The sequence below is a fragment of the Hippoglossus hippoglossus genome, chromosome 7 (genome assembly GCF_009819705.1).
Source record: "Hippoglossus hippoglossus isolate fHipHip1 chromosome 7, fHipHip1.pri, whole genome shotgun sequence".
In the NCBI taxonomy this organism is placed as follows: Eukaryota; Metazoa; Chordata; class Actinopteri; order Pleuronectiformes; family Pleuronectidae; genus Hippoglossus; species Hippoglossus hippoglossus.
In genome coordinates, this window is record NC_047157.1 from 13,231,778 (window position 1) to 13,257,432 (window position 25,655).

The 25,655-nt window shown below is 40.7% G+C and overlaps 2 protein-coding genes and 1 pseudogene across 10 annotated transcripts in view; 1 reads left to right on the forward strand and 2 right to left on the reverse strand.

Moving 5' to 3' along the window:
* Positions 1 to 355: 355 nt before the first annotated feature.
* On the reverse strand, positions 356 to 6,298 carry LOC117764967 (annotated as a pseudogene).
* A 1-nt stretch (position 6,299) lies between these two features.
* On the forward strand, positions 6,300 to 8,966 carry lzic (leucine zipper and CTNNBIP1 domain containing). 4 transcript variants are annotated; one of them, XM_034589807.1, is made up of 7 exons: positions 6,300 to 6,509; positions 6,764 to 6,888; positions 6,991 to 7,126; positions 7,624 to 7,722; positions 7,834 to 7,929; positions 8,192 to 8,273; positions 8,368 to 8,966. In XM_034589807.1, exons 2-7 carry the CDS (start codon positions 6,788 to 6,790, stop codon positions 8,421 to 8,423), a joined length of 570 nt encoding a protein of 189 aa, XP_034445698.1. In that variant the 5' UTR covers positions 6,300 to 6,509; positions 6,764 to 6,787; the 3' UTR covers positions 8,424 to 8,966. The 4 variants fall into 4 exon arrangements, with proteins under 4 accessions (XP_034445698.1, XP_034445699.1, XP_034445701.1 ...); XM_034589808.1 differs by having other exon boundaries at positions 6,300 to 6,516; positions 6,771 to 6,888; positions 8,368 to 8,695; XM_034589810.1 differs by having other exon boundaries at positions 6,308 to 6,416; positions 8,368 to 8,695.
* A 1,671-nt stretch (positions 8,967 to 10,637) lies between these two features.
* The window catches only part of clstn1 (calsyntenin 1), a 34,205-nt gene continuing 19,187 nt past the window's right edge, over positions 10,638 to 25,655 (reverse strand). For 2 of the 6 annotated variants that reach the window (XM_034589802.1, XM_034589800.1), the window contains 15 exons: positions 24,905 to 25,054; positions 24,433 to 24,618; positions 24,071 to 24,319; positions 22,047 to 22,168; positions 21,762 to 21,924; positions 21,328 to 21,378; positions 20,158 to 20,315; positions 19,673 to 19,821; positions 18,376 to 18,620; positions 16,926 to 17,096; positions 16,499 to 16,644; positions 16,225 to 16,360; positions 15,113 to 15,297; positions 13,958 to 14,159; positions 10,638 to 13,911 (listed from right to left, as the gene is read on the reverse strand). In XM_034589802.1, the coding sequence (XP_034445693.1) occupies positions 13,965 to 14,159; positions 15,113 to 15,297; positions 16,225 to 16,360; positions 16,499 to 16,644; positions 16,926 to 17,096; positions 18,376 to 18,620; positions 19,673 to 19,821; positions 20,158 to 20,315; positions 21,328 to 21,378; positions 21,762 to 21,924; positions 22,047 to 22,168; positions 24,071 to 24,319; positions 24,433 to 24,618; positions 24,905 to 25,054 (2,306 nt within the window). In that variant the 3' untranslated portion in view covers positions 10,638 to 13,911; positions 13,958 to 13,964. Of the gene's footprint in view, positions 14,160 to 15,112; positions 15,298 to 16,224; positions 16,361 to 16,498; positions 16,645 to 16,925; positions 17,097 to 18,375; positions 18,621 to 19,672; positions 19,822 to 20,157; positions 20,316 to 21,327; positions 21,379 to 21,761; positions 21,925 to 22,046; positions 22,169 to 24,070; positions 24,320 to 24,432; positions 24,619 to 24,904; positions 25,055 to 25,655 lie in introns of all 6 variants that reach the window. The other 4 variants (XM_034589804.1, XM_034589803.1, XM_034589801.1 and 1 more) reach the window with 3 other exon arrangements.

Sequence of the window (25,655 nt, forward strand, 5' to 3'; positions counted from 1 at the left end):
TGGTGGAGGGGGTCACTTGGCAACCGTCAATGTCATCTCCCAGGCCAATGTTCCTCAGTCTTTGTTTTAGGTCAGTATTGTCAACATGTTTGTCATGGGTTACTTTATTTGTGTTGCTCTCTTTCTGACAGGAGCCTTGGAGCAGTGTGAAATCTTTAACTGCAATGCATGGAGAAACATCTGCTAGCTTGCAGTTTCTTTTCAGGGTGAGGGGCTTTTCAGTGAAATTGTCAACTTTCATGGGAATCCAGCCATCTCCCCACAAAGGTGTGACCACTCTGCCAAACATGATCCCTCATGGGGTACACTTAGAAGAAGTTACACCACTACTGTGCTCCCAGGTGACATAGGGACACTATGCGGCCAACTGGCCATTAATGGATTTGTAATGGAACACTGAGCACAGAATGAAGAAATTTGTGTTAAAAAGACACTTACATTTTCCTTACTATTTTGTTTATTTCTTTTGTTGTAACACAACAACCACATCAGCGTTTTTTTGCTCGCTCTATGCAATGTAGAGGTCGTTCTGTTGAATGTAGCTCACAACGGCGTCTGGCAGCAGGTACCTGACGCTCTGACCTCGACGAAGCGCCAGGCGCACGTCTTTAGTGCAGGAGGTATCGGTGGTCACCCACTCGTGGACCAAGTGGATGTTTCTGCGATGCTTCCACAGCACGTCCGACTTGAACTCGTGCGGTTTGAAGCCACTGCGAGTGATGCAGACCAAACCGTAGCGGCCCATGATCTCAGTGATTTCCTCCTGCCTCCACAGATTGGGGACACCAAAGGACTCCAGGATGTCAGTCCCACACAGCAACATCACCTGAGGGCCGTCTGAGAGTAGAAAAAACAGCTTATCAAAAAACTTTATCTGTATGTAGCTTTTCTTAACAAAGGGGAAAAAAGAAGTATAGTTTAAAGGGGAAAGAGGGCATTAAATAATAAAAGCAAATGCAAATAAGCAGACAGTGAGATCATCAGGAGATATAGAGAGAAATTAAGAATTTCTTTTCACATTTGTTTAATTTCAACATCGGTTTAAGGCTTTATTGCTCTATTCTTATTAAAGGTTAAGTGTGTACCATCTCGTGGTGAAGCTTATATTGAAACTCACTGAGTACTCCTCACTTCACCGCTGTACTGAAGTGAGGGGACAAGAAGAGAAGGAGAGACGCTTCCAGACGTAATCATCTCTACGGCAATGTACTGTTTAATAAACTATATCATCTGGTTTATTGGTGCTTATTAATGATGATAACTGATCCGATTGCCTATTGTTCATGAATGTTTAGAGTCATCAATGATTGATTAGACCTAGTTGAAGACGCATTTCCTTGGGATTGGTCTGATCTGTCAATATTTTCTGAGGACGATCAATCAAATCCTGAGCTAATTTTCCTCCCACACTTTGATTTAAGCATCATTATTTAGTGTCGAAGTGCTGAATGTGTGACTCGATCTGCAGAACTGCTGCCATGTAATGCTGACAATAATTCATCAATTCATTTACCTTCTATTATGCTACAAACTGTTTCTTCTAATCAATGCTGTAAATACTCTTATTTTACTGATGTTCTCCATTACACGTGGCATCTATTTCACTTCTGTCCGTCCTGGGAGAGGTATCCCTCACATGTGGCTCTCTCTGACATTTCTACTTTCTTTTTCCCCTGTTAAAAGTTTTTTTTTGTAGTTTTTCATTGCTCTTGATTAGGGTTAAGGACAGAGGATGTCACACCTTGTTAAAGCCCTATGAAACACCATTGGCCTGACATTTATAAAGTCAAGTCAAATTTTCAGCCTGCAGAGATTCAAATCTCCCCATTTCTCAGACCAGATGAGTTTTAGAAGTGTGAAATTCTCAATGTAAATTCAAAACAGCCCAAAATATCAGCTGGGAAAAGTGTGTGACCACAACGTGTCAGAAAAGAGACCTAGGAGGGGGATGCATTGTTTGGCAAAGCAGATTTTGAACCTGCTGAGATTTGCATGCCATTGTTTTTTCAGCCAGGAAGTCAAAACAGTTTATTTTTAATAGAGCAATCATGTAAAAAGAGGTGGCCTCTCTATTCTCAATGTGTGGTGTCATTGCCAGTAAAACATCTACTGTTAGAGTCAGGAGATTTACAGTCTTGCAACCAAGGTGCTGGGCACACTCTGCAAAACATATTGTAATTATGTGTTAATAATAGTCATGGCTTTTTTTATCCGTGTACCAGTGACTGCCTAATGCCACATGAAGGTCTGGCACAGAGCGCACTTCAGTTCCTGCACAGTGCGGCTACATGACCTGACTTAAGTGTATGTAGTGTGATTGGGTGTCACCCACCACACAACACACCCCAAGTACCATATACTCAAACCATTGTCTCCTGTTATTAAGTTAAACTGAATACAGTGAACCATGAATACAGTGGCAGCAGAACGTGACTTGTTACCTGTCTGAAATCGCGGATTGAAAAAGGCAGGAGTGAAAAAGAGGACAGAAAGAACAATATTTACATTATACCATGCTTTACATAGCCACACGTGACCTACCTCTCCTTTTCTGATGAGATGAAGCTTCATAAGTGTCCATCTCATCGCAGTTATGCTGTGTCTCCAGCAGTTTCTCATAGTGATGCCTGAGTAAATACAGCAACAAACAAAACATCCGATTTTTCAAGATTTGTCACCTAAAAATTGTTTTATTATTTGTTTAAGGTTCAGTGTGTAATTTGGGTGAAAGGGATCTATTGGCAGAAATTGATTTTAAAATAATCCTAGTGATGTTATCACTAGTGTATCATCTAAATCCTTTATATTTAAATACTTTGTATTTACACCAGGAGAGGGTCCTCTCTGCGGAGGCCGCCATGTTTTTTACAGTAGCCCAGACTGGACACACTAAACACCTTTTGAGTTTTCAGGACAACTGAAGGCTTCCACAGGTTCTCTTTCATGTTTGGAATGGGAGGGTGAGGTGAGGGATATTCAGCTGCGACATGAAACTTCACGACTAAATTCTACACACTGAACCTTTAAGCTACATTGTTTAACTTTAGCTTATCATTTTCTTTTGATTAAAACTTTCAATTAGTTCCACCTATGGTGACTTAAAATACATATTTTGGACAAGTTTTTTTGGTTAAAATGAACAACTGACATGATTAATATTAAATAATGACTCAGATTAAACCCAAATTTCTTATTTAGACTGCAAGGCACAGTATCAAATGATTCATGGGAATGATTATTACTGCCAGTCCATGTCTTTTATTTCCCTGATGAAGTTCATTCTTTACAGCAGGAAGTCACAACCTGTGAGACAAAAGGCAACTGAAAAGCACAAATTATAGAAGGTGTCGTCTTCATTACTGTAACTTTTTTATGCAGTGAAGTTTTCAAGTAGTGGAAACGGCAAAAGAACACAACCACAAGTGTCAGCTTTTCTTCACCCCAGGCATATCAAAAAGCCATACATACATTATTACGTATTAATAAATGAATAACACAACCCATACATATGAGATTTTTATTTCTGTATATATATATATAAACCTTTAACTCAGTTCTTAAATGGCACTGGACCAGTTTTTTATCATTCCACATTATAATTGAATTTGTGGTGTCATCACTGACAAAGAGGAATAAGAGGCAATAATAGAAAACTTCAAGCAAACCAACTCTGATCAAGGACACAGAAAGATCTGACAGATAGTTCCTTACACTTATTGGCAGATTACCTTGTTGTAGTCTAGTTATAATAACAACACAAGAGAAAAACACTACTAGTGCTGCCTGCAGCAAGCACAGCCACTGCCACTAACAAGAGAAAAAGAATGGTCAACTTACCGAATCACCGCAACCGTCTCCACCCACTCAGGCTGCAAGCTCTCCCAGGAATCTACAGTGATCCAATTTGGGTTCTCTGTGGCCAATCTGGCCATTTCCAGACGGTGGGAGGCCTCAATCAAACCCTTCTTCTTATTGCCATCGCCCACAGGAGAGATGATGCCGCTCACCACCTTGTACTGACCTGAGACACAAGGGAGGGAGTGTGTGTGAACACTCGATTAAAAGCAACAGCACAGTAGATGCAGTTAACTCATAGAAACATGTCTCTAAACATATTTGATTAATTAACAGGAATCATTTTAAAGGGTCTATGGTTTGTCCAGATAACTTCAGTTAATCAACTCCGTCAAGGAGGTTATGAGTTCACCCTTGTCTGTTTGTTGTTTTTTTCACTGGTTTATTTGTCAGCAGGATTACACAAAAACTACAGAACTGATTTCTGAGGAAAAGTGCAAAACTGGATTTGAGAGTATGTAATGTTCTTCCACAGGATGTAGTAAATAGCAGTTAAAACACCATCACTATCTGCAGGACTTGGTCTTTTTAGAGGTGAGTGATAAAGTAACACTTCATTGTTATTTGAATGTACCTGTGTCTTCCAGATGATCTCGAGCCAGCTCAAACATCCTCAGGTGCATGTTGGTGATGGGGTTGAAGGAGCCGCAGGCCAGCAGGACCACTGAGGTTACACTGGGAGACTCCATACTTTATTCTGGAGCAACAGACATGACAAAGACAACAGAAGCCGTGGAGTCAACAAACTGTCCCAAACCACACATGTACAAAACAGCTCTACTTCTCTGAGTGAATTACAAAAACTTAAAAACTGTCTTTTATACCTGTAAAGCAGAAGGAATGTTAGCTTCTTGTATAGCCAGGAAATATTAGCTCAGTAAGGGCAAGTTCAAATCATAGCAGCGGCAGCTCGTCTCTACGAGCACTTTTGGTGGCAACAGAAAGTGCCACTAATAGGTAAAGGCAGCTGCCTTTGATGCCACACTGTTATGAGCTGGAACAGTTTTGTAGGTCCCGACCACACTTTGTTGGGTTCTGGTGCACAGTCAAATACTGGAAGTCAGGTTTATTCCTGTAGTGTAACCAAGAAGAGTTAAACGCTGTTACATGGATTTTATCTTCACAACAACATGCCTCTCGCAGTCAAATAGAGCGCAGACTCACTATGCACTTGAAATTAACTCCAAAACATGTGATTGAAATAATAAATAAATAAAATATAAATGAATAACAAATGTTACTTTGTGTTTCTAATTACATAACATTAAGTTATATTTGACATTATACATTTCCATCAATATTAAGCAAATAATAATTCAAGTTGTCTTTGTCACAGATTAACAAACAAAGACATTTTTATTTATACAGGTGCCCACAGCTTTTAGCTGAAAACCACATCACATAAAAAAATAAACCTGTCAATACAGGATGCTGCAGATCTCTAAAATTAAAGACTAAAGAATATGGGCATGCATTCTGCAGGGAATATACTACTGTCATGTGAAATATCTATGTATAGCAGTAAACATTCTGCAGACCTCAAATTATTACTAAGCAGACCAATGCACCCAGCCATCCACTACCACCTGAATGCAGCATTTATATGACTGAAAGATTTGCTGTTCAGGCATTAGCAGGCTTTGGTCTTTTGAGCTGAGATGGTGTTTCTAACCCCGGGCGAACTCGAAGCTCGAAGGCTGCTGAAGACCAACGACCCCTGACTTTCACGTGGATTCAGACACCAGGGGCCTCATTTATAACCGTTGCGTACACACAAAACAGGGCCTGAAATGTGCGTACGCCACTTCTCACGCAAACGTTGGGATTTATGTGAGTGAATTACAAAAACTTAAAACGATAAAAAACGTCATTTAAATATTAGCTGTAAACCTAAAGGAACGTTAGCTTAATGTGCAGCCAGGGAACATTAGCTTGATCGTTGCCACTAAGATGAACGTTACAGCGGTGAACACATGCACTCGGGGGGGGGGGGGGGGGGGATTACTAGATCGTCTACCTTTGAATAATAATAATAATAATAATAATGATATTATTATAATAAATAAATATTCATTTGCGTTTTAAGAAAACATAAAATGTTAAAAACCGTCATTAAAAATATTAGCTGTAAACCTAAAGGAACGTTAGCTTCAAGTGTAGCCAGGGAACATTAGCTTGACCATGGCCACTTAGATGAACGTTACAGCCGTGAACACATGAAGTCAGGCTGAAGATTATTTTATCCTCTACTTTGAATAATAATTATAATAATAATAATAATACTATAATACATACATATTAATTGAGTTACAGTGAGAAAGTGTCAGCAGCTGCCCCATACCCTACTTCCCGTGTTCTTCTTCTTCTAAAGTTATTTATTGGCGGTTGGTAAACCATCTTATTGGAGTGCTGAGCAGTGGATTGGTGCTTCCGCTGTTGTGACTGACCGGCCGCACCCACGCTGCTGCGCTGCTGAGCTGCGTTCAACATCACAAACGTCTCCACCGACACTTACTGTCGGGTGAAGCATTTTAAAGCCAGTGAAGTAAGCGGAAGTCCAGTTACGCGTGTTGAGTCTCTTGTGTGGTTCAGTCGTCAAACCGATGAAAAACATTTCCCTCAACACAAGGCTGATCTACAACTAAGAGAACCGGGTGAGACGTTTTCTGTTAGCGTGTTAGCTAGCTAGCTGCTCCGCTAACTGAGCACCTTCCACCGCTAAGACAGTCTGAGTTTTCAACACAAACAGTTTGTCTACGTAGTTTGTGTCGAGCTAGATGTTGAACAGTTGTGTTGTGATGCTCACTGCTGCCCTTGGCTGTTCATGAAGACAGCTAGCGTGCTAGCTTGAAGTCCTCTGGTGACATACTAGTTACTGTTGTTTTGCTTTGTGTTTTCTTCTTCTCAGGTTGGAGACCTTGTGTTTGGGACGATGGCATCCCGCGGGAAATCAGAAACAGGAAAACTGAGGCAAAACATGGAGGAGCAGCTGGACAGACTGATGCAGCAGCTTCAGGATCTGGAGGAATGCAGGTGCAGTAGACTGAGATGTAAGGTTGTGGGTCAGAGCTGGTGATGTGATGGCGTACATCTGTGGCAGTGACTACAACACATGCGTCTTCGTGTTCGTTCCAGAGAAGAGCTGGACGAGGAAGAGTATGAGGAGACGAAGAGCGAAACCTTGGAACAGCTGAATGAATTCAATGACTCCCTGAAGAAGATCATGTCAGGAGACATGACACTGGTGGACGAACTCGGTGGGATGCAGCTGGTAAGGGCCAATCCATTGATAGTGTGAAGTTATAGTTTGTATAAGAAGGGACTTCACTTAGTCTGGAATAAATTGTGATTGAGTGATTAGAATTTTCTTTTTATAATAATAAGTTTAGTTTGTATAGCACTTTTCTCAACAGTGTTACAGAGTATTTAAAGGTCCAGTGTGTACGATTTAGGTGAAAGGGATCTATTTGTAGAAATTGGATATAAAATCATCCTAGTGATGTTTTCACTAGTGTGTTTCACTTAAATTGTACGAATTGTTTTCTTTACCCTTGAATTGGCCGTTTATATTTAAATACTTTATATTTACACCGGGAGTGGCTCTTCTCTACGGAGGCTGCCATGTTTTTTTTTTACAGTAGCTGGGCTCCATCTGCCAGTCCAGCTCAATAAATCTTAATGTATTTCGGGGGGTTGGCAGTTTAAGGCTTTAATTGTGAGTAATAAAATGTTCAAATAAATTCAAAGGTATGTCTCTGTCTTCATCAGGCAATCCAGGCTGCCATCAGCCAAGCATTCAAAACACCAGAGGTGATCCGGATGTTTGCTAAGAAGCAGCCAGGACAGCTGAGAACCAGACTAGCGGAGGTTTGTACAGCAGGATCTAGAAAATGATTTTTGTTTGTGCGGTTACGGCACTCTGTCCATTGATTTGCCTGAAAGTTGTCCAACTGCTCTGTGGTCCGTTTTCCCCCCCAGATGGACCGAGATGTCATCGTGGGCAAACTGTCGCGGGACATGTACATGCAGCAGAAAATGGAAATCCTCACAGCCCTGAGAAAACTAGGAGAGAAGGTGAGGAATGCTCACAGCAGAGATGTGATGTGTCTTTTCCCCCACGAGTTCATGAATGATTCACTGGTTTATTCTCGTCTCGTTTATTCTTTGCACAAACTCTTTAAGCTGCACTGACTTCTATTTAGTCTTTAAAGTGTCACTGGGCTGACAGAGCTGTTCCTTCAACAGGCTTCAACCTCCCTGCAAAAGAAGCTTTAACATTTTAAACATGTATTTTTTTTTTTATTGCCTAAACAAACCTTTGTCAATGCCTTGTCAGCTCACTGCAGAGGATGAGACTTTCCTCACTGAGAACGCGACAGCAACCCTGAGCCAGTTTGAAAAAGTGACTGCAAATCTCGGTGAGAAGAAGCATTTGATTTCCCTGAAATGGTTGATAACACTTATTATTGGATGAACATTCACATTTGTCTCGTTTTGCTTTTTCCTGTTCAGGCTCCGAAGACAAAATCCTGGCTTTAGCCAGCTCTGGTGTGAAAACCAAAGTGTAGTAATTCTGCAAAATATTTTATTAACTCGGCCTTTGTTATTACCAAGAAAAGAATGTGCCAATTGATGGTTGATTTTGTAAACAATCTGCACTTCTAGGTGTTGCAGTGGATGCTAACACTTTTTTAACAATATGCTTTTATACCCCCCCCTACTTTTGTAAATGTCTTTTAGTTGTGCAGATAAATGTAAAGTTGTATTATAGGTACGAGCATGTGATTTGTTTAAGATGAAGATGTTGCACATGAATGTAAAGGAGAGTCGAGACGTTTCAGGAGAAATATTCTGTGGTGATTTGTGCTGTATTTCTTGTAAGCTGCTGTTTGTGTGTGAAGAGAATGATGTTGATTTCCTGTGTGAATGCTGCTTATATTAGAGATGTTATTTTATCTCAACTGTGCTGTGTACAAGGCTTTGAAGAAAAAAGAGGTGCACATAAAACGATAAGTGTGAAGAAACTCAATGACATTAAATGCAGTGATCATACAGTTCAACTTATCAGTTTGAGAGATTCTATCCCATCTTTTACTAAACAACTTCCAAATTAGTTAGTAATCAAATCATGGGTCACAAAAAGCTTTGAATTGTTGAATGACTTGAAAATTGTGAATATACTGTACATTGATAATATGATACTGACAAAACACAGTGGTAAAAAGTCACAGCTCGGACAGGAACACATGGAAACATGACGGAGTAGCGTGTAAATAAAAGCATCTGATCAGAATGTCCTTCCTTTAGAAGCCCCCCAATTTAGATTTTCATTGGAGAACTAAATTTATATGGGCAAAAATTTGCTATTGAGATGCATGTAAATATAATTACGTTTTTGAACAGTCACCCCTGCAGTTAAAAAAATTCCCCTCTGTTCCGTGGACTTGATGCCGTCTGTTTTGTGGAGGGTCTTGTGATGGTTCCAGCAGCCGTCTCATGAGTCACTCAGTTTGATAAGAGTTTGTGGTGGTTTTAACAGGAGTGCAACATGAGGTCACTCTACACTGCACTGTAGCAGTGAAGATGGTGGCTACAAGTAAACTAAAAACCCTCGAACTGTCTCTTCAGTCACCAGTTATAAAAGTGATTGAGTTGAGAGCAACGACTTTAACCAGAATGATAGAAATCAGTTGTGTACTTTTTGTGGAATCGGGCTGACAAATCACAAAGACGTCCCTCAGTAGAGCGCATACCTCCACCCAACAGGTCCAACAGTCCCCTTGTGAAATCACATTTAAATTCACATCTGGATTTTGCAATTACACACACTCCTATCAGTCTCCTTAACATGTCTGATATGTTTTCATCGAGATCCATGAGTTATTCTCTGTGAAATCAACGAAAACACCTTATCTCACAATGTTGGAGAGAGAGAAAAAGATTCCTGGATCCGTCCCCTGATCTGAATCCACACCTAAATTTAATGAGTTCTTCTTTGGGTCATGCCCCACCCCTGCAAAATGTCATGCATCAGTTTGGTAGTTATTGCTTAACCCTGCTAATAACAAGAAAATGCAAAAAATGGGAAATAAAATGTCATTTCATAAAGCTCAGCACATATTTTCCAACATACTTGACTATATTGTGTTGAATATAACAGGTTTATATTGGCTGAGATCAAATACAGTATTACATATTTCATTTACAAGTTTTGACAAATTCAAATTATTTAGTCTCTTTATTCAGTCTTAACTGATCAGCTTTTGAATCGTGTTATTTTAAAAAGGAGTAAAATAATTAGTATAGGGACTGATGTATTTGATTACCTTCACCAAGGAGGTTGTTTTTATGTGGGTTTGTTATTTAGGAGGATTGCGCAAAATAAAATTCACTGATTTCCATGAAATTTTGTGGAGGTACAGAACATAACCCAAGGAAGAGCACATTAAATGTTCAGAACATATTCAGGAATATTCTTTGTCTCTTGAACATTGTGAGATATTTTTCAACATTTTCGTAGATTTCTGAGAATAATTTATGGATTTTGCTGAAAAAAAAATCTGACATGTTTAGGAGGGCTAATATTTATGAGTGTGTAATTTGTAGTACTATTTGCTTTACCTGTGAAATTCTGTTGCACCATTTACTTCTTGGCTTCAGTTTCGTTCTCACCACCAGATGGCGCTAACACTCAACATTTTAAACACTTCCCCTACTAAGGGTGTGTACCATCCATCACTGCAGTGTGATCACAGTGAAATAAAACAAGAGCACACAGAAGATATACCCCATCTCATCATCCTTTATTTTGTTTGCGAGCAAGCATCAACTTCACTACAATTTGCCTTTCAATTGGTAGAAAAGTGAGAGCAGCTCCAACAAGCACAAAGGAAACATCCAACTGTTCAAAAATAAAACAAAAATAACGCCGTCACCTTCCTTCCTCAAGCAAATTCTCAAAGAAAAAAACAAACAAAATATATATATATATATCTGGAGTGTTGTGGACGTGTGAAACGGACAGTATGAGAATCAGTAGTGTATCACGTCTCCTTTCTCACTCCAGTCTCACAACCCCACATGGAACGTACACAAACTTGTGGTTCATGCAAAGTAAATCCCCCCCCCCACCCTTACATCTTTAGTGTTACTACGGTATGGCTGCTTTTCAGTTTGTTAGGCAGTGACATTCAATTCAACTGACTTACACTTTATATGGAAATCATATGCCCCAGAGAACCGGAGATGGTGGAGTCACTGAGGAGACTTGACCTCAGAGTCAGCGTGCACATGTCAGTGACCCCTGGTACTGTACTTTTTACTGTAGATGCAATGTGGACATTTTGTGTTTGACTGAATGAAACCGTGACGATTTCAGAGTCGACAGGCTTCGACACTTGTGAATTTCATGCTGCCCTCAAAAATCATTTCTCGACAACTCAGGCAATAGGACACTGTTCAAAAATCACCTTCCACTATACACAAACAGGTCAATTAAGAGTAAACCCATGTACGCCGCCAAAGCAATTTCATTATGTACTGTGCATCTTTTTTATAAAGGTGGATTCCGTCAATATGATTTAGTACAATATCTATAGAAGGTACAATATGGATCTACTTCCTCTACACATCAACATGGACACATGACATCTATGTGAAATGTTTGTTGCTGTTAATAAAAGTAGCGGTGGATTATTGATACAACAGACTTAAAAGAAAAGTGTAATCCCCCAGCTCTGCAGGAAATCTAGCATTTAACAAACACAAATCAAGTAATAATAATCTGAGCAATTCCAACAGGACTGTGAGTCCTCGGGCCCCAACAAAGCCACAAAAAAAAAAAAAAAAAAAAAAAGGAGCATGGATGAGTGTTATTGTTAGACCTGCTAATTTCGCTATGATTGATAAAAGGCAAAAGGCACTCCCATCCCAGCCGGCTCAGACCTCTTCTTCTTGTTGTTCCGAGTCATCGAGGAGGGGGAGACTGTTCACTACGTTTCCACCACGGAATTATATTGAACTTAAAAAATTAAATCAAACGCAACAGTTCGACTCAAATCCTCAAAAACAGCCTTTCATGTGTTTCTGAACTGAAATTCTTGGCCTCTGAAAATAGGTCTGCATGCAAAATATGGGACTCGCGACTCCCAACACTTCTAATCCTGATAACGCTGATTTTAATTAATGTAGGTTTAGGAAATGATTTACATTTTTTACTCAGTTCACAAAAACATGAGACAAACACAATAGTTACAACAGTGTCTGAGAGGAGTTGAGAGGTTGGACACATTTTCCCAATCAGTTGTATAAGCTTTATACTAATACCAGAAGGAAAACAAGTTTACCAAATGTAAACAAATATCTTAGAACAACTCTACAGTACAGTTCCATGTACAATAAAATCTAGTGGTCTAATGCAAAAAAATATCAAATTTTTAGATCCAAACGAGAAGATGAGTCATTTTTAAAGTGTTTTCCTGTTGCAAACTACGCAGTCATGCCCGCAGTTGTAATTCCATAAATTGCACTAAAGATAATGCTCAGTTTGCAGTAAGAAACCATCTTAAAAATGCATCTTATATATGTTGTATTTCTACTTCAGATTAAATAGCTGGGCTATGGAAAATAAGAGCAATCCTGAAAAGTACTTTCATTTAAATTTTCTTTCCAAAAAACGAAGCCGGCGACGGCACAATTCAACCAGCGCAGCTGCGTCTGTCAGAGATCTGCTCCTTCAGTACTTTGAAGGTTTTTTATTTTCCTCCCTACTTCTGTCAACACAGAAACGGGCAGAAGACGTTTAAAAGCTGCTGAGGAAATCTCCCTACACGTCCAATTACACTGGCAGAAATGTTAGTACCCATATTTCAAGATTAACAGCACAACAGAACCCGCTGGTCTGGTGTTTGTACCGTCCCACACAAAATGTCAATTTGTACATTAGCGTTTCTCTGAGTAAGATTATTACTCGAACAAAAAAAAGAAAAAAAGAAAATCCCCTCTGTACAACAGTGAGATCTACTGGGAATGAAATACATGTGACATGTAGAGCATTGCCACCTGTGCAAGCAGAGCAAAGCATGTGTGAAGCTGAAACCATCCACCAGTCCTGCTTTACATGTACGTAAAACAAATGGTTTTTGTTTTCGCAAAAACAAAGAAAAAGACAAAATAGACAACTCTGTCATGGAAACCTCTGCTGAACAGTCCTGGGTTTCTCATAGTGAAGCAGACAGTTTTTGTACAAGCATGATGGAACAGCTTTTTGCGGAAAAGTTTTGCAACATGCTACAGCCTCTGTGACACAAATATTCTACATTACATACTGCGTTGTTTTAGATATTGGACCCTGTTGAGCAGGCCTTCACTAACACATCGACTAATTACATGGTTTCTTTATATTTACAAAATCTTTAAAAAGCAATTTATTTCTCTACACATACGACTCAAATATCCTCATGCACTAAAAAGAAAAAAAATTTGAAAAGAAAATGCAGTGTACTTGTTAAAAGCAAATTTTTTTCACTGTGGACAACTAAGAAAACTCAAGTCAAGTGAGTTTAGCTGCAAACAATTCTAAAAGCATTAAGCAAGAATATACATCAGGGAAAAAAAATGAAAATGATTCTCTGTTTGAACGCCTCTTGTCTGAGAAAAAATAAAAAGTGCAGGGTTGGCTTCCTCACACAGTTCAAAACAAATGTAGGCCAAGTTTTCCTGGGAATTAAAATATAATAAATAAAAAAATAAACAGTAAAAATCAGCAATCCGGTGATAACTACACTACACTGAGTACCACCACTAAGATAACAACAGGAAAACCTCGACGCTGAAGGGAATTTTTTTTTGTGTTTTTGTTGTTTTTTTACATCCTGGCTCCTTAGACATGAATCTGTGGTAGGTAGGTGTGTGTGTGTGTGTGTGTGTGTGTGTGTGTGTGTGTGTGTGTGTGTGTGTGTAACCCTCTGAGTAAGTGTTAGTTGGTGATGTGTATGTCAGAGAGATCTGTGTTGAGTGTAATATGCATTTGGTGTGTGTGTGTGTGTGTGTGTGTGTGTGTGTGTGTGTGTGTGTGTGTGTGTGTGTGTGTGTGTGTGTGCGTATTCATTCTAGTAGGTGAGGGTAGAGTCGTCCCACTCCAGCTGCTGCTGCCTGCTGGCGCCCTGCTGGTCCTCCGGCTCCGCGCCCTCCTCGTCCTCACTGCTCTCTGACTCAGCGCTCGTGATGTCATCTTCCTCCTCTCCGTCCTCGCTCTCTTCCTCCTCTTCCTCATCATCCTCACTGCTGTGCTGGTCCTCGTACGTCTGAATTAGAGACAGAGGGGGAGAGGGGTCGTTTGTGATGAGTCATTATCTCAGTGAAGAATGTATGTTCTTAGTGATGTTTGCGGCTCTTCCCTGTGTTATAGCTGCATTATTGCTGAGACCAGAGAACTGGTGGTGGGTGCATCTCAGTGCATCTCTCTGTTTCTCAGATATATAACTCAATGCAGTCATTTAATGAAAATAGTAAAATAACATATTCCTGTGTTACTGATAAATTGTCAGATCTCAGCCAAACACATAAAGCTTCTTAGATAATTTATATACACAAATAAAGCTTGGTTTGTTAATCCTAGAATAGCTAACAACAGCAGGCCACACTGTAAAAATATTCAACTGATACATCCCAGCCTCTCCCATCAGCCTTCTTGTCTACGACACCAAAACGCATGAACCTGCACTGGCAACTGCAAGAAGCTGACTTTTTCTGTGACTCACTCGCTAACTTCTGGCTATCGGCTCTGCTTCAGCGGTGAAACGCAGTGAGATCACAGGCAGGGAACACGCAGGCAAGCAGGTCGAACAGTGACAGACGTCAGCCAATACGTCAGCCAATCCTTTTATTCAGTCTGAATGAAATGTCACTTTGGACTTCTGTAAGACTTAAAGTGCTGTTCTCTTGTCTGGAGCATGAGACTAACTGGCTACACAAAATTAATTCCAACACAAATTCCTTTATATAAATTAGCGAGTTGAAAATCCAGAAAAACCTACAACAAAGGCCGACCTCCATCCCCATGAGTCAATCATGACAGCTCAGAAAGATCTAGGTTACGGTCACACATTGCCCAGAGAGCATTAGCAGGTGAAAAGCTGTCTGAGCTGCGACACGGCCACATTTAGTTGAGCTCTGAATTTCTGTTCCAGAGCTTTTCACTGGTCAATTCACTAATTTCGCCTTCCTGCAAACATTGTGTTTTATTGTATTTTTTTACCTCCATGGGGTTGACGGTGATGGTGAGAGCCGAGTCGTCCCAGTCCATCTCGTTCTCCTTGCCATTTTCCTGGTCTGTCATGGTTCTCTGGTGAGCAGCACGGATGCGGAACACGCCCAGGATGATCATGAACACCAGGAAGCTGACGCACACCACAATGACAATGGTGGCAGCGCTGGGAACCACTGTGAGGAAGCAAACACACAAAAATGAGGTTAGACATATACTGAGGTTCAGTTTATGCACATTCACGCATAAAAACCCTCAAACCCCTTCACGTGGTGACACATAGCTTACATGTCTCAAGGGCTGCAGTTTCACGGTGGGCCAGTGCCAAAGTTACATGGTTCTTAGTAAACTGCAGTTAAACACTTTCTGCAGCTCTAGGTGTGATTCCTTAAATAGTTGTGCCTTTCTGCTGCAAATGGCTCCACTTTGCACCATATTAGCAGCAAAGGGCCTCTCCTGTGTGATGGCAGACTTAGTGAGCCTGACAGCCCAGAAGATTACTAAAGCTGGGAAATAAAAGGTTGTGCCGCCTGTACAGATGTCACAGACAGCACTCAAGTGTAATCCCTAAACTTGTGTCAGTTACCAAAAAAACAGGCAAACAGCCAATGTTTCATACGTGCCCTACTTCTAATTAATAGGCTGTAATCCAGCTACAGTAACGCTTGCCATAGCAGAGGCCAACTATTTATCTACAGCACAACAATTAAGCAGATTACTGGTTTGATTATGATGTTGGGGATTAACTTTAACAGATAAATTAAACACTGCAAGTGGAGGAAGCTTCAACTTAAAGAGGATCAAGTGGAATCACAATTCAACAAGTGAAATATATATACATGTTTTTAATCTGTTTTTAGACAAAAACAAAAATCGTAACATGTTTTAGAACCAGAATTTGCTTGGATGGAGGCTGAACTTTAATTTAATCTCTTCTTTAATTTAATCGCTAATCTTTGGAATATCTATTAACAAAACTAGAGAGATATGTTTTTCTTTAGCGACAATCAACTTGATTTGGTTTTGTATGATGATAAAAAGGACAAACACTGCTCTGTGTTGTAGTTTAACATTTTGAATGTTAGGGTTTCACGTTGCAGTACCTGAGGCCTGGTGAGCGTTGACCAGGTTGTGACCAGACAGATCCACGGCGGCATGATGGATGGGGTTAATGAAATTGGGCTGCACCATGGCGTTGTTGGCATGCTCCACGGGATTGGCTGTGTGGATTACATTCACCTAGAGAGAATAAAAATAAGGACCACATATGTAAACCGTCTCAACCTCTCATCAACACATCTCCATTTTAGATGAAGCTTAAAAGGGCATTTCGTGTGACTCATGAAAGCGTCACTGTTGCGTGACCAAACGTCGTACCTCAACCTTGAAGTCATTGCTGATGTAGCGACCGTTGAGCTCAGAGCAGACCAGTTTGAACTTCCTGTCAAACAGAGCCTCAGTGTGCCAGTTCTTGTAACGGATCAGGTGCAGAACCTGTTCGTAGTTGGCCATGGTGTTCACACCTGGAACATGGAGAGAGGAGTTTGGGTCAAAAAGAAATCTGACCAGCAATAACCAGTAAGTGTGTCCATATTAGAGGAAGACCATAATGTTTTTAGTATTTATAAATGTATCCTTAAAAATTTAATTTAAGTAACAGACTTTAAATCTTTGTCGTTGACAGTTTAAATGCCTACAAACAGACAATATAGTTTGTAATACGCTTATTTTTCTGAACTAAACATTATATAGATTACAAAGCTTTTCCTTTCTATGTGAAGTTGCTCTGTGCTCATCACTGTACCTGTGATGACGAGGCCCAGGTTAGAGGAGCTCATCTCCAGGCCGCGTGGCTGCAGCTGGGACATGTCCACCTCCAGGCTCTCGTGCTCCCCGTCCAGCTCGTCTCCCACCACACTCACTTCACACGTGTCCAGGTTGTGCATGATCTCCTCTGACACCACTGTCTCTTGGACTGAATGAACAAAGGAGAAAAGTTGACGAGTTGTACGGCTCCACAGACATTTAGGATCTGTAATGTACATGTTTGCCTTCTGAAGTGTGAATGCGCCAAGACTGGAAATTACTTCCGTGCATTTGGAAAAATCTGCGAGACTCAAATCTTCTTCTGTATATGTGAAATATGTGAAACACGACCAGTTGGCTGCACTTCACAAGTACAAAGACAAGTTAACAAGTTGTGAAAATTAAAAGCAGAGAAAAACAGTGAGCTGTCTTATTTTAGAGAGTTAGAGAATGCTCCAGAAAAAACAATTGAGGGATAAGAGCAGAGGATGAAGAATCACCCTGATCTTGAAGATTAAATATGGGGTGATAGAACAGCCTAACCTCAGCTGCTTTAACTTCCATTGTCCATAATTCAAATATAAATAGGCTAAGTAGGCATTTACATATAGGCTAATTATACCAAATATACACAGTGATCTTTGCTATCTGTCCTTCATCATGAACTCACTGAAGCTGACCGCACTGCTCTTAAAACAAATATGATCCATGTTTACTGTTAAAAAAACCCCCTGCAAAGTTTTACTTTGGGTTTATCTTCTTAAAATTTATCTTTTTTAACAACAGAGCTGTAAGACACATGAAAAACAGCTCAGAAAAAAATGTCTATATTCTAATATAGGTAATATAGGTCGTCACCTTGTTTCTCATCAAACTGATTATTTCATGCAGTTACAGTTTTGCACCTTTGGACTGTGGAAGTGACTCTTAATCATGTCATTTGTTGGTTGAGTAAGGTGGGGCAGGGTAATGCAGGTAATAGCAACAGATCACTGTAAGCCCTTTTGTCCCACATGGCGTGCTGTTCACCACAGGACATCATATCTCCCTGTATCTGTGTCAGCCTCAGTGCACGTCTATTGTTTCTCCTGCTCTTAGCTCATGTACAGGCCTAACAGATGGCATGGCTGGTCAACTGACCCCTCCCATAAAGTTGTAAACAACTTATCGCTTTTCTCACTCCCGCCCACTTGTTCCGTCTGTCCAATCCCTTCATCCCCCGGACATAATCCTCAGGAGCTGCTATATGTCTACAAAGCCATCAACTGCACATTCACCGTGTTCAGCAGTAAGATTACATACAGTATGCGGCAGCGTTGAAGTAGAAAGTCAGCATATTTAAGTGCAATGAAGTGAAAATACGAATAATCCACTGAGAAAAATGGGTCTACTAATCCCCTTTAACATAATCAAAGGTTATGTAGGCGCCCTGTGTCCATTTCTCTTACCCGTGGGGTCATCATCAGCTCCCTCCGTGACTTCAATCTCAGCGTCAGCCTCCACTTCACGGGTGATGGTGCTCACGATGCGCAGCTCGGGGAACAGCGTCACGCCTTCCTGGCTCTCGAATTCGGCAGCACTGCGGGCAAAGTGGTCGATGCCGCTCAGGCTGATCTTGGGTTCTTCGGGCTGCAGCACCATCACGTAACCCTCAGCATCTGGCACCGAAACGCAGGACTCCTCATTGAAGCATCTGGTGGGGAAGATAAAAGTTTAAATACCTGGAAATCTAAATCTTTTACAGTGTTACAGTGGAAACTGGATATATATATATATCTCTGGATATGATCATGGATATAGTGATCAACCATTTATATTGATTAAAAAGCTTGGGACAGAATCATTCTTATACGAATGCTGTTTAAATAATTTTGTTGTAGTGATGAAGTCGTCTGGTTACAGTGTTCATTTTGGGTCTTTTCATAAATGTTAAATAACAAATAACAACAAATGAATGATAAGTTTTTGCCGGCTCTGTCAGTTATTTACTGCTCCCGTTTGTGTCTCTATCATTCGCTCTACGCACTGCCAACCGAATCAAGCCAAACCGAGCGCGCCCCTCCATCTCCTCCGGCTCTGCATTCATTGGCTAAGTTGACTAATTCTGTTGTTTTTACCCAGTCTGAGCACACGTGTGTCCGATGACACTGTTTGTGTGTGTGAGTGCGTGTGTCAGCATGTGTCTGCGTGAGAGAAAGAGAGAGAGAGAGTGAGTTGAGTCAAGACGAGCTAAATTATGAATGAATGCACAGCTATGAAGAAAGATTTTACTCCTTTCAGAAAAGTTTCGATCATTATGTGGTGATCAGTGTGGATATCGTGGAGGTCATTTCAAACAAATCAATATTCTAACTTTATTGGGTCAGAGACGTCAGCTGAGTCTGGGTCAGTGTGTGTATGGGTTCGTGAGTGAGTGAGTGAGTGGGAGAGAGACAGAGAGAAAGTAAGAAGCGGAGTCAGTGTGTGCGCAATGTGATATCACCCTTAACCGCCGTTAACTTTCCCATATAGAAGCGACGCAATTCGGTTATAGTTATCAACTGTTACAGTGTTCAATTTGGCCCAGGACAAACGTGATCACTATAAGCGGGTTCCACTGTATATATGAAGGTGCCCTGATTCCACAGAAACAACCTGTCTCATGCACATTGGGCTGCGACTGACTGACAGACGAGGTGACACGATAGAAACCGAGCAGAGAAGATAATAACAAGTGGTGAAGCATTTTTGGCGTCTGTGACTCACTTGACGGTGGTGGAGATGCGAAGGTGCCTGATGCCAGGTGTCGGGAACTGGCGAGAGTTCAAATAGGAGATGTGCTGCATGACCTTGTCAAAGGCATCGATGTCGTCGCCCTCCACGGTCAGAGAGGACTGGTTGGGGTTGAACTCCACCTGAGAGAAGAAACATGGTGACGGACTGCGTCGTTGGAGGCAAGATTGGCTCCTAAAGCCGATTGAATTCCTCACACTTCTTCAGGCCTTGACAAACTGTTCAAAAAATCTTCAACCGCTTACAAATCACACATACAGTGATTGCCAAAATTCCGAGACCACGTTTCCATTCACTTGAATAGGAAAGTCATCTGAGACATTGTAAATGCAATCTGTCAAAGCAGCTGAGAGACTTTGCTTTTCCTTGAAGCTTGAAATTGCTGAGAACCACAAAGTCAGACCGTCTTCTTGATGCACAAATACATCCAGCCTGACAGAGGTTGAATGAGTCCTCACCTTGACAGCTGAAGTGACCTCCTCAGGCAGCTGCACATCCAGGCCCTCCTTGCATGTGTACAAACAGTCGATCACCTTCTTGTTCTCCAGTTTGCCAGAGCGGATCATCAGCCCCGCAAGGTTCCCTCGGAAAAACTGACCCATACGAGCGTTTCCGCCTGGACACATCAGGAAAGGATGTGGAAAGGAAAACAGTCAAACACACACACGTAAAAAAAGCAGTTACTCAAGTGTATATTCCACAAACTTCACCTTTTCTACCAGGTGATTCAAGCATGCTTCCTCAATGTGCAACGCTGGTGTGAATGGATTTCATGCAGGTTAGAATGTGTGCCCTTACAAGGCCCAAGGCCCAGAGAGCATGACAGAACAATGATGAATGAGCTTATACAAAACAGTAAACACATGCAACTTCTGCATTAATGGGGTGAACCGCTGCCTTACTGTGGGAAAAAAATGGCATAAAAAAAAAAGAAGAAGAAACTCAAAGTGGGGATTATCTACGATAGTGATGAAATGAATCCTCTTATGTCACCTTTTTCTATACTGGAATATCTGAAGTTTGGAGCCTTGAAATTTCACAACAACCGTGTGTTTCTGTGAGGTGCAAAAATCCTGTCGGGTTAAAGGTGAAACAACCGCGTTGTCTTCTTGCTGAACAATAATGAGCATAAATCTGCACCACTGCAAAGTCAGAAACAAACCTGGACTTTCCCATCTCAAGGTCACGCAGTGTGTGTGTGTGTGTGTGTGTAGCTATGTTATCTGATATGGAGGAGCTACTGCTTTTGACCCCAAGGTCACATTCTGAAAGGAGAGCCAGCACATCCAAAATGCTGCAGCCACGTCAGTTTTGTGCTCGTTATATATATATGTCTATTTTTGTTCTGCTTCTGTATCAGGTTGTAGAGAAAAACAACTGCCTCACTGCTGCAACGAGGAGAGCGCATAAATGGAGGGTGAAGAAAATGCAAAAAAGAATAATAAGGGTGCATAGAAAAAAAAAGAAATTCACACCAGTCACATCTATTCTGCATCATGCTGCAGACATCAAACAGTTCATTCTGCATCTAGAATGTGAGAGAATCATTCTAGTGGAAATGGCGTGACAATGCAGTTAGCATGGTGGGACATTGTGGACACAAGGAGTAAGGGAAAGACTTGAGCAACCTGAGGTGGGCTCAGAGACTGTCTCAGTGTCATTGTCATGTCCTGAGTTTTCTGTAGAGGACAGAAACAAGAGAGCAGGGAGAGACAGGGAGGAAGATTGAGGATCTGCAGGAAAGATTCAGACGCTACATACGAGGTCGAGGTGCAAGAGAGAGTTAATACTGCATAGGCTGACAATAAAATAACATGCACGATATACTTTACACAAGCTCTATGAAAGAGGAAATAACAGATTACCAGGCAGTATTACAGCATCGTTTTACTAATCATCTGTTAAACATAATTAAATGTTACAGATTCAAATTATCAGTCAAATGTAACAGGAATTCATGTTTCTCTTTAATTGTCTCTGTGCTTCTGATTTAGTCATAATTAAACTTTTTGCCAAACAAGAGAGTTATGACTCATTTCCCTTTCTTGTTTTAAGAGTTTACCTTGCCAGCAGGCACCAATCGTGAGCTGAGATGCAATCTTGGAGGCGTGCAGCGGGTAGTCCTCTGTAACCAGGAAGGGCTCAAACGTAGTTCCATCCACAAACATAGACACGGTGGGGAACTCCACGTTCAGCACATAGTGATGCCACTCTTTGTCACACACCTGTGGACAACACAACAGAGCTGAAATCCACACTGTGAAAGTTGCAGAGTAAAATACAAAAGCTGTAGTTAAATGCAGTTAAATATGCTGTCGCAGGCTGCTTGGTAGCAGAAGCGACTGACCTGGTCGAGTTTCCAGTGAAACTCTGCTGGTTTGTAGTTCTCGGCTTCAGATGGATCCTGACGGAGGAGAAGGATCAGTCTGCAGTTGTGGACGTAGAGGGAGTAGTGGTGTCTGTTCATCTCTGCAGAGGAGAATATGAGAGAGGGAATCGGGACATGAAATATCAGGATAAAAACATTCAGGAGATTGGTGATTATTTTTCATCAAGTGCCTCAACACAAGAATAAACAGATGACATTTATTAGCATTGTTAAATAAACTGCTGAATTTATAAAACACCACGGCATCAACCACACAGGTTTTTTTTTTACTACGCAGAAGTAGTAAGAAAATTACATGTGAGCTCTGTTAATTACCAGCACAAGCTCATAACTATGCAACTTAACAATCCATCTGAAATATGTAACTACTGGGATTTGTAACAAGCTCATGAAAATTACACCACTTGTGGTTCTTATGATTCAAAGCATGCCTTCACAGGTTCTCACACAGACAGAGATGTTACCATAAGTATTGTTCTCTGACCTGTAAATGAAACTATAGCTTACTTTCTCAGAGGAAGCCCTAAAAAAAACGACAGAATCCAAGAGTCGAGATTCACCTGCACATTTAATCTTTGTGCTTTTCTTAATATATATCAATAGGCTTAGTATTTTAGAAAATGTCAATATCATACAATATCATGTGCTATAATTAGTGAGCATTCGGTTATAGATTTAGATCATTTAAATATACAGTGAATTTGTAGTTTCTTGTGTAATCATCTAAATTGTATGAATTGTTTTCTTTACCCTAGAATGGGACCTTTATATTTAAATACTTTATAGGTACACCAGGAGTGCCTCTATGGAGGCCACCATGTTTTTTACAGTTCTTATGACAACTGAAGGCTTCCACAGGTTCTCTTTCATGTTTGGATGGGTAGGGTGAGGTGAGGGGTATTCAGCTGCAACATGCAACTTCACCACAAGATGTCACTAAATTCTACACACTAAACCTTTAACAAACAGAAAATAAATTTAGATTTTCATTTTGTAAAAATGAATGACCAGCTTCTTATTAAAAAACAACAATTTGCTCAACCTACTTTCACAAATATTAAGATTTGTCTGTTTGCTTTTTTCCGAACAATAATACTGGTTTATTTAAGCGGATGGACAATTAAGGTTAGAAGTTTTAAGACACCCTTGTGAGTTATGATGCGAATTGTAATGAATTTATCACAAAATAACAAATACATTTTGGAGTGAACATGATTTTTTTGTTTCACAGTTAGTATTTAAAAGTGACACATTCATGTTTCTGTGAAGCAGACAGTGTGTTGAATGGTGCTGAGATCATGGGTATGGAAGCTTCCTGTCCAGGCCGCAGCCGTTCTGATGTAATCCTTCTTATATAAGCAATCGGACAGAGGCTGATGAACTGCCTCCCCCTCTCTGGCCAGGACGCACACTTTACAGTCAGTAAGATCAAGGAGCTTATAGCCTAAAGTTACTTATTAGTTTATTAGATATCTAGATATTATATTTTCAGAGACGACATGTGTAGCAACAAACATAGTTTTGTCTCTTTCAGTAGACACCAGCCATTTGAATTCAATACAGGATGCTGACATTTTCCGATAATTGATTACAGGTCTGGTACAATACAATATTGGTATGGTACAAGTTTAATGTATTTTTGTGCACTGCCTCAATGTATTTCCAGCACTAGAGTCCAAAGGCACAATCAGATCATTTTATTTGACTGTCTAAGTAAAAGGTATATTCACATTTAAAGTTTAAAGTTTGACTTAAAAATGAAAAAAAAAAAGAAAATGTTTTAGTTTCTGAGCTGTATACACCTTTCTGAAATTCACTTAACATGACATAACAAGTTGATGTTGTTGTGTAATGTGGTCATGTAGCAATAGTCTTCATATTAGAAGAACAAGTAAACTAAACTGAAATGAGGCAACAATCAAACTAAAAGTCAAACTGGAGCAAAATGACCAATTTCTTCCTAACGGCTTTGAAGATGTTACCTGTCTTGTCAGAGTTGCAGAGGATGGTCTCCTTCTCATGGGCCCCGGGGCCGTGTCTCATCCACACAGAGATGGTGAAGGGTTCCTTCAGGCTGGTGCTCACCATGCCCTCGGGGACCTTGATGGCCTGGGTACCATTGAACTCAAACACCTGGTCACTGTCGTGCCCGTTATCGGTGGGTAGCCCGACCGTCCAGTTGGCAGAGCTGCTCGGTGCGGGAAGGAGCTCCACTGTACCAGAGCTTGCACCTAGAAAAAATATCAAAGAGGACAGATGCAATTATATTGGGCATTTGAGAATATTACAATAATTATTATTCCATCTGTTGACAATAACCATTCCCTGTGGAGCAATTCCTTACCACACAGCTTGTGCAGGGACTTCTCAGAATAGGTGTCACGGTCACAGCCCTTCCCGATATGGTTGGTTTCCAGTTCAATACTGGCTCGGATAGAGGTGATTGGTTCATCACAGGTCTCCAAGTGCATGCTGGGGAAAAGGGCCAGGCTACCTGTGCCAGGCTCATATTCAATCCTCTTATTGAAGCCTGAAAGAGGAAGATTGAGTGTGGAAAGAAAAGAGTGAAAATGGATCCTTCAGCACAGCACAGACAAAAGGTGAGCAGTCAATACGGAGTCTGTCAATAGTAATTGTCCATTAAGAAGCACTTCAGTTCTTTCACACATGAGAAAAGGCCTCCTTACAAAAGGAGTAAAATGACCTTTTTGACAATGGCAACCTGTGTTAAGTTGGTGGATGGCTTTGGTTCATCAAAGACACACCTAACCAGTGATGGTTGTTGAGCTACAGCAAGTAGAGGAGAGCTTTGCTACCTTGCCAGCTGGGTTTGCAGGTGGGTTTGACGCTGATCTTGACCAGCACGTCCTCTGAGGCACGGTTCTTTCCACAGTCGTAGGCGGTCACGGTCAGCTTATACATGCGCTCTTTGCCGTAGCTCAGTTTCTCTGTGTTCTTAATGAAGCCTGAACAAAGCAAGTGAAATAACATTGAATGGGGGGAGTCAGATAACAGGCATACAATTATTTTTAAGCAGCACACCCTAAAATGACATTATGTTATATATATTACATTAAGCAGAAATACGGAATAGAAATCTATGCACAAAAAGCCCAAAAGTGATTCACTGTCAGACTTTACCTAGTCACGATAATGTGATCAGTATTTATGTTATTAAAAGAATGTGATGGCATTTGCTTCGCTAAGATCAGATGTTATCTCAGGTTAATTTGTTCCCATCTTAAACTATCACAGTTGAACAGTCACCAACATTATGAATCATTGTGAATTCTAGCCACTGTATCACCTGTTTGTATTTCCTCTTTATCAGAACCAGCATCAGATCAGCTTAGCCTGGATTTCTGATGTTGTATTTCACTGGATCTTTCATTTTGTTTAACAAGACACACAGAAACGATCCTGCAGCCGGATACAAATCACTGACTAGCGCGGGTGACATTTCAAGGAGACTGACATTGTTTCACAAGCTGCAGTGAATTTTACATGACAGTCTTTTGGCACCATTGTTTACACAGATCGATAGGCGATGTGATGTGTTTGAATAAA

Bases quoted from the DNA above. Each gene is read 5' to 3' on its own strand.
- lzic (XM_034589807.1), top strand. From the start codon at position 6,788: ATGGCATCCCGCGGGAAATCAGAAACAGGAAAACTGAGGCAAAACATG. The intron at 6,889-6,990 runs GTGCAGTAGACT...TGTTCGTTCCAG, and splicing joins CAGGATCTGGAGGAATGCAG to AGAAGAGCTGGACGAGGAAG. The intron at 7,723-7,833 runs GTTTGTACAGCA...TTTCCCCCCCAG, and splicing joins TGAGAACCAGACTAGCGGAG to ATGGACCGAGATGTCATCGT.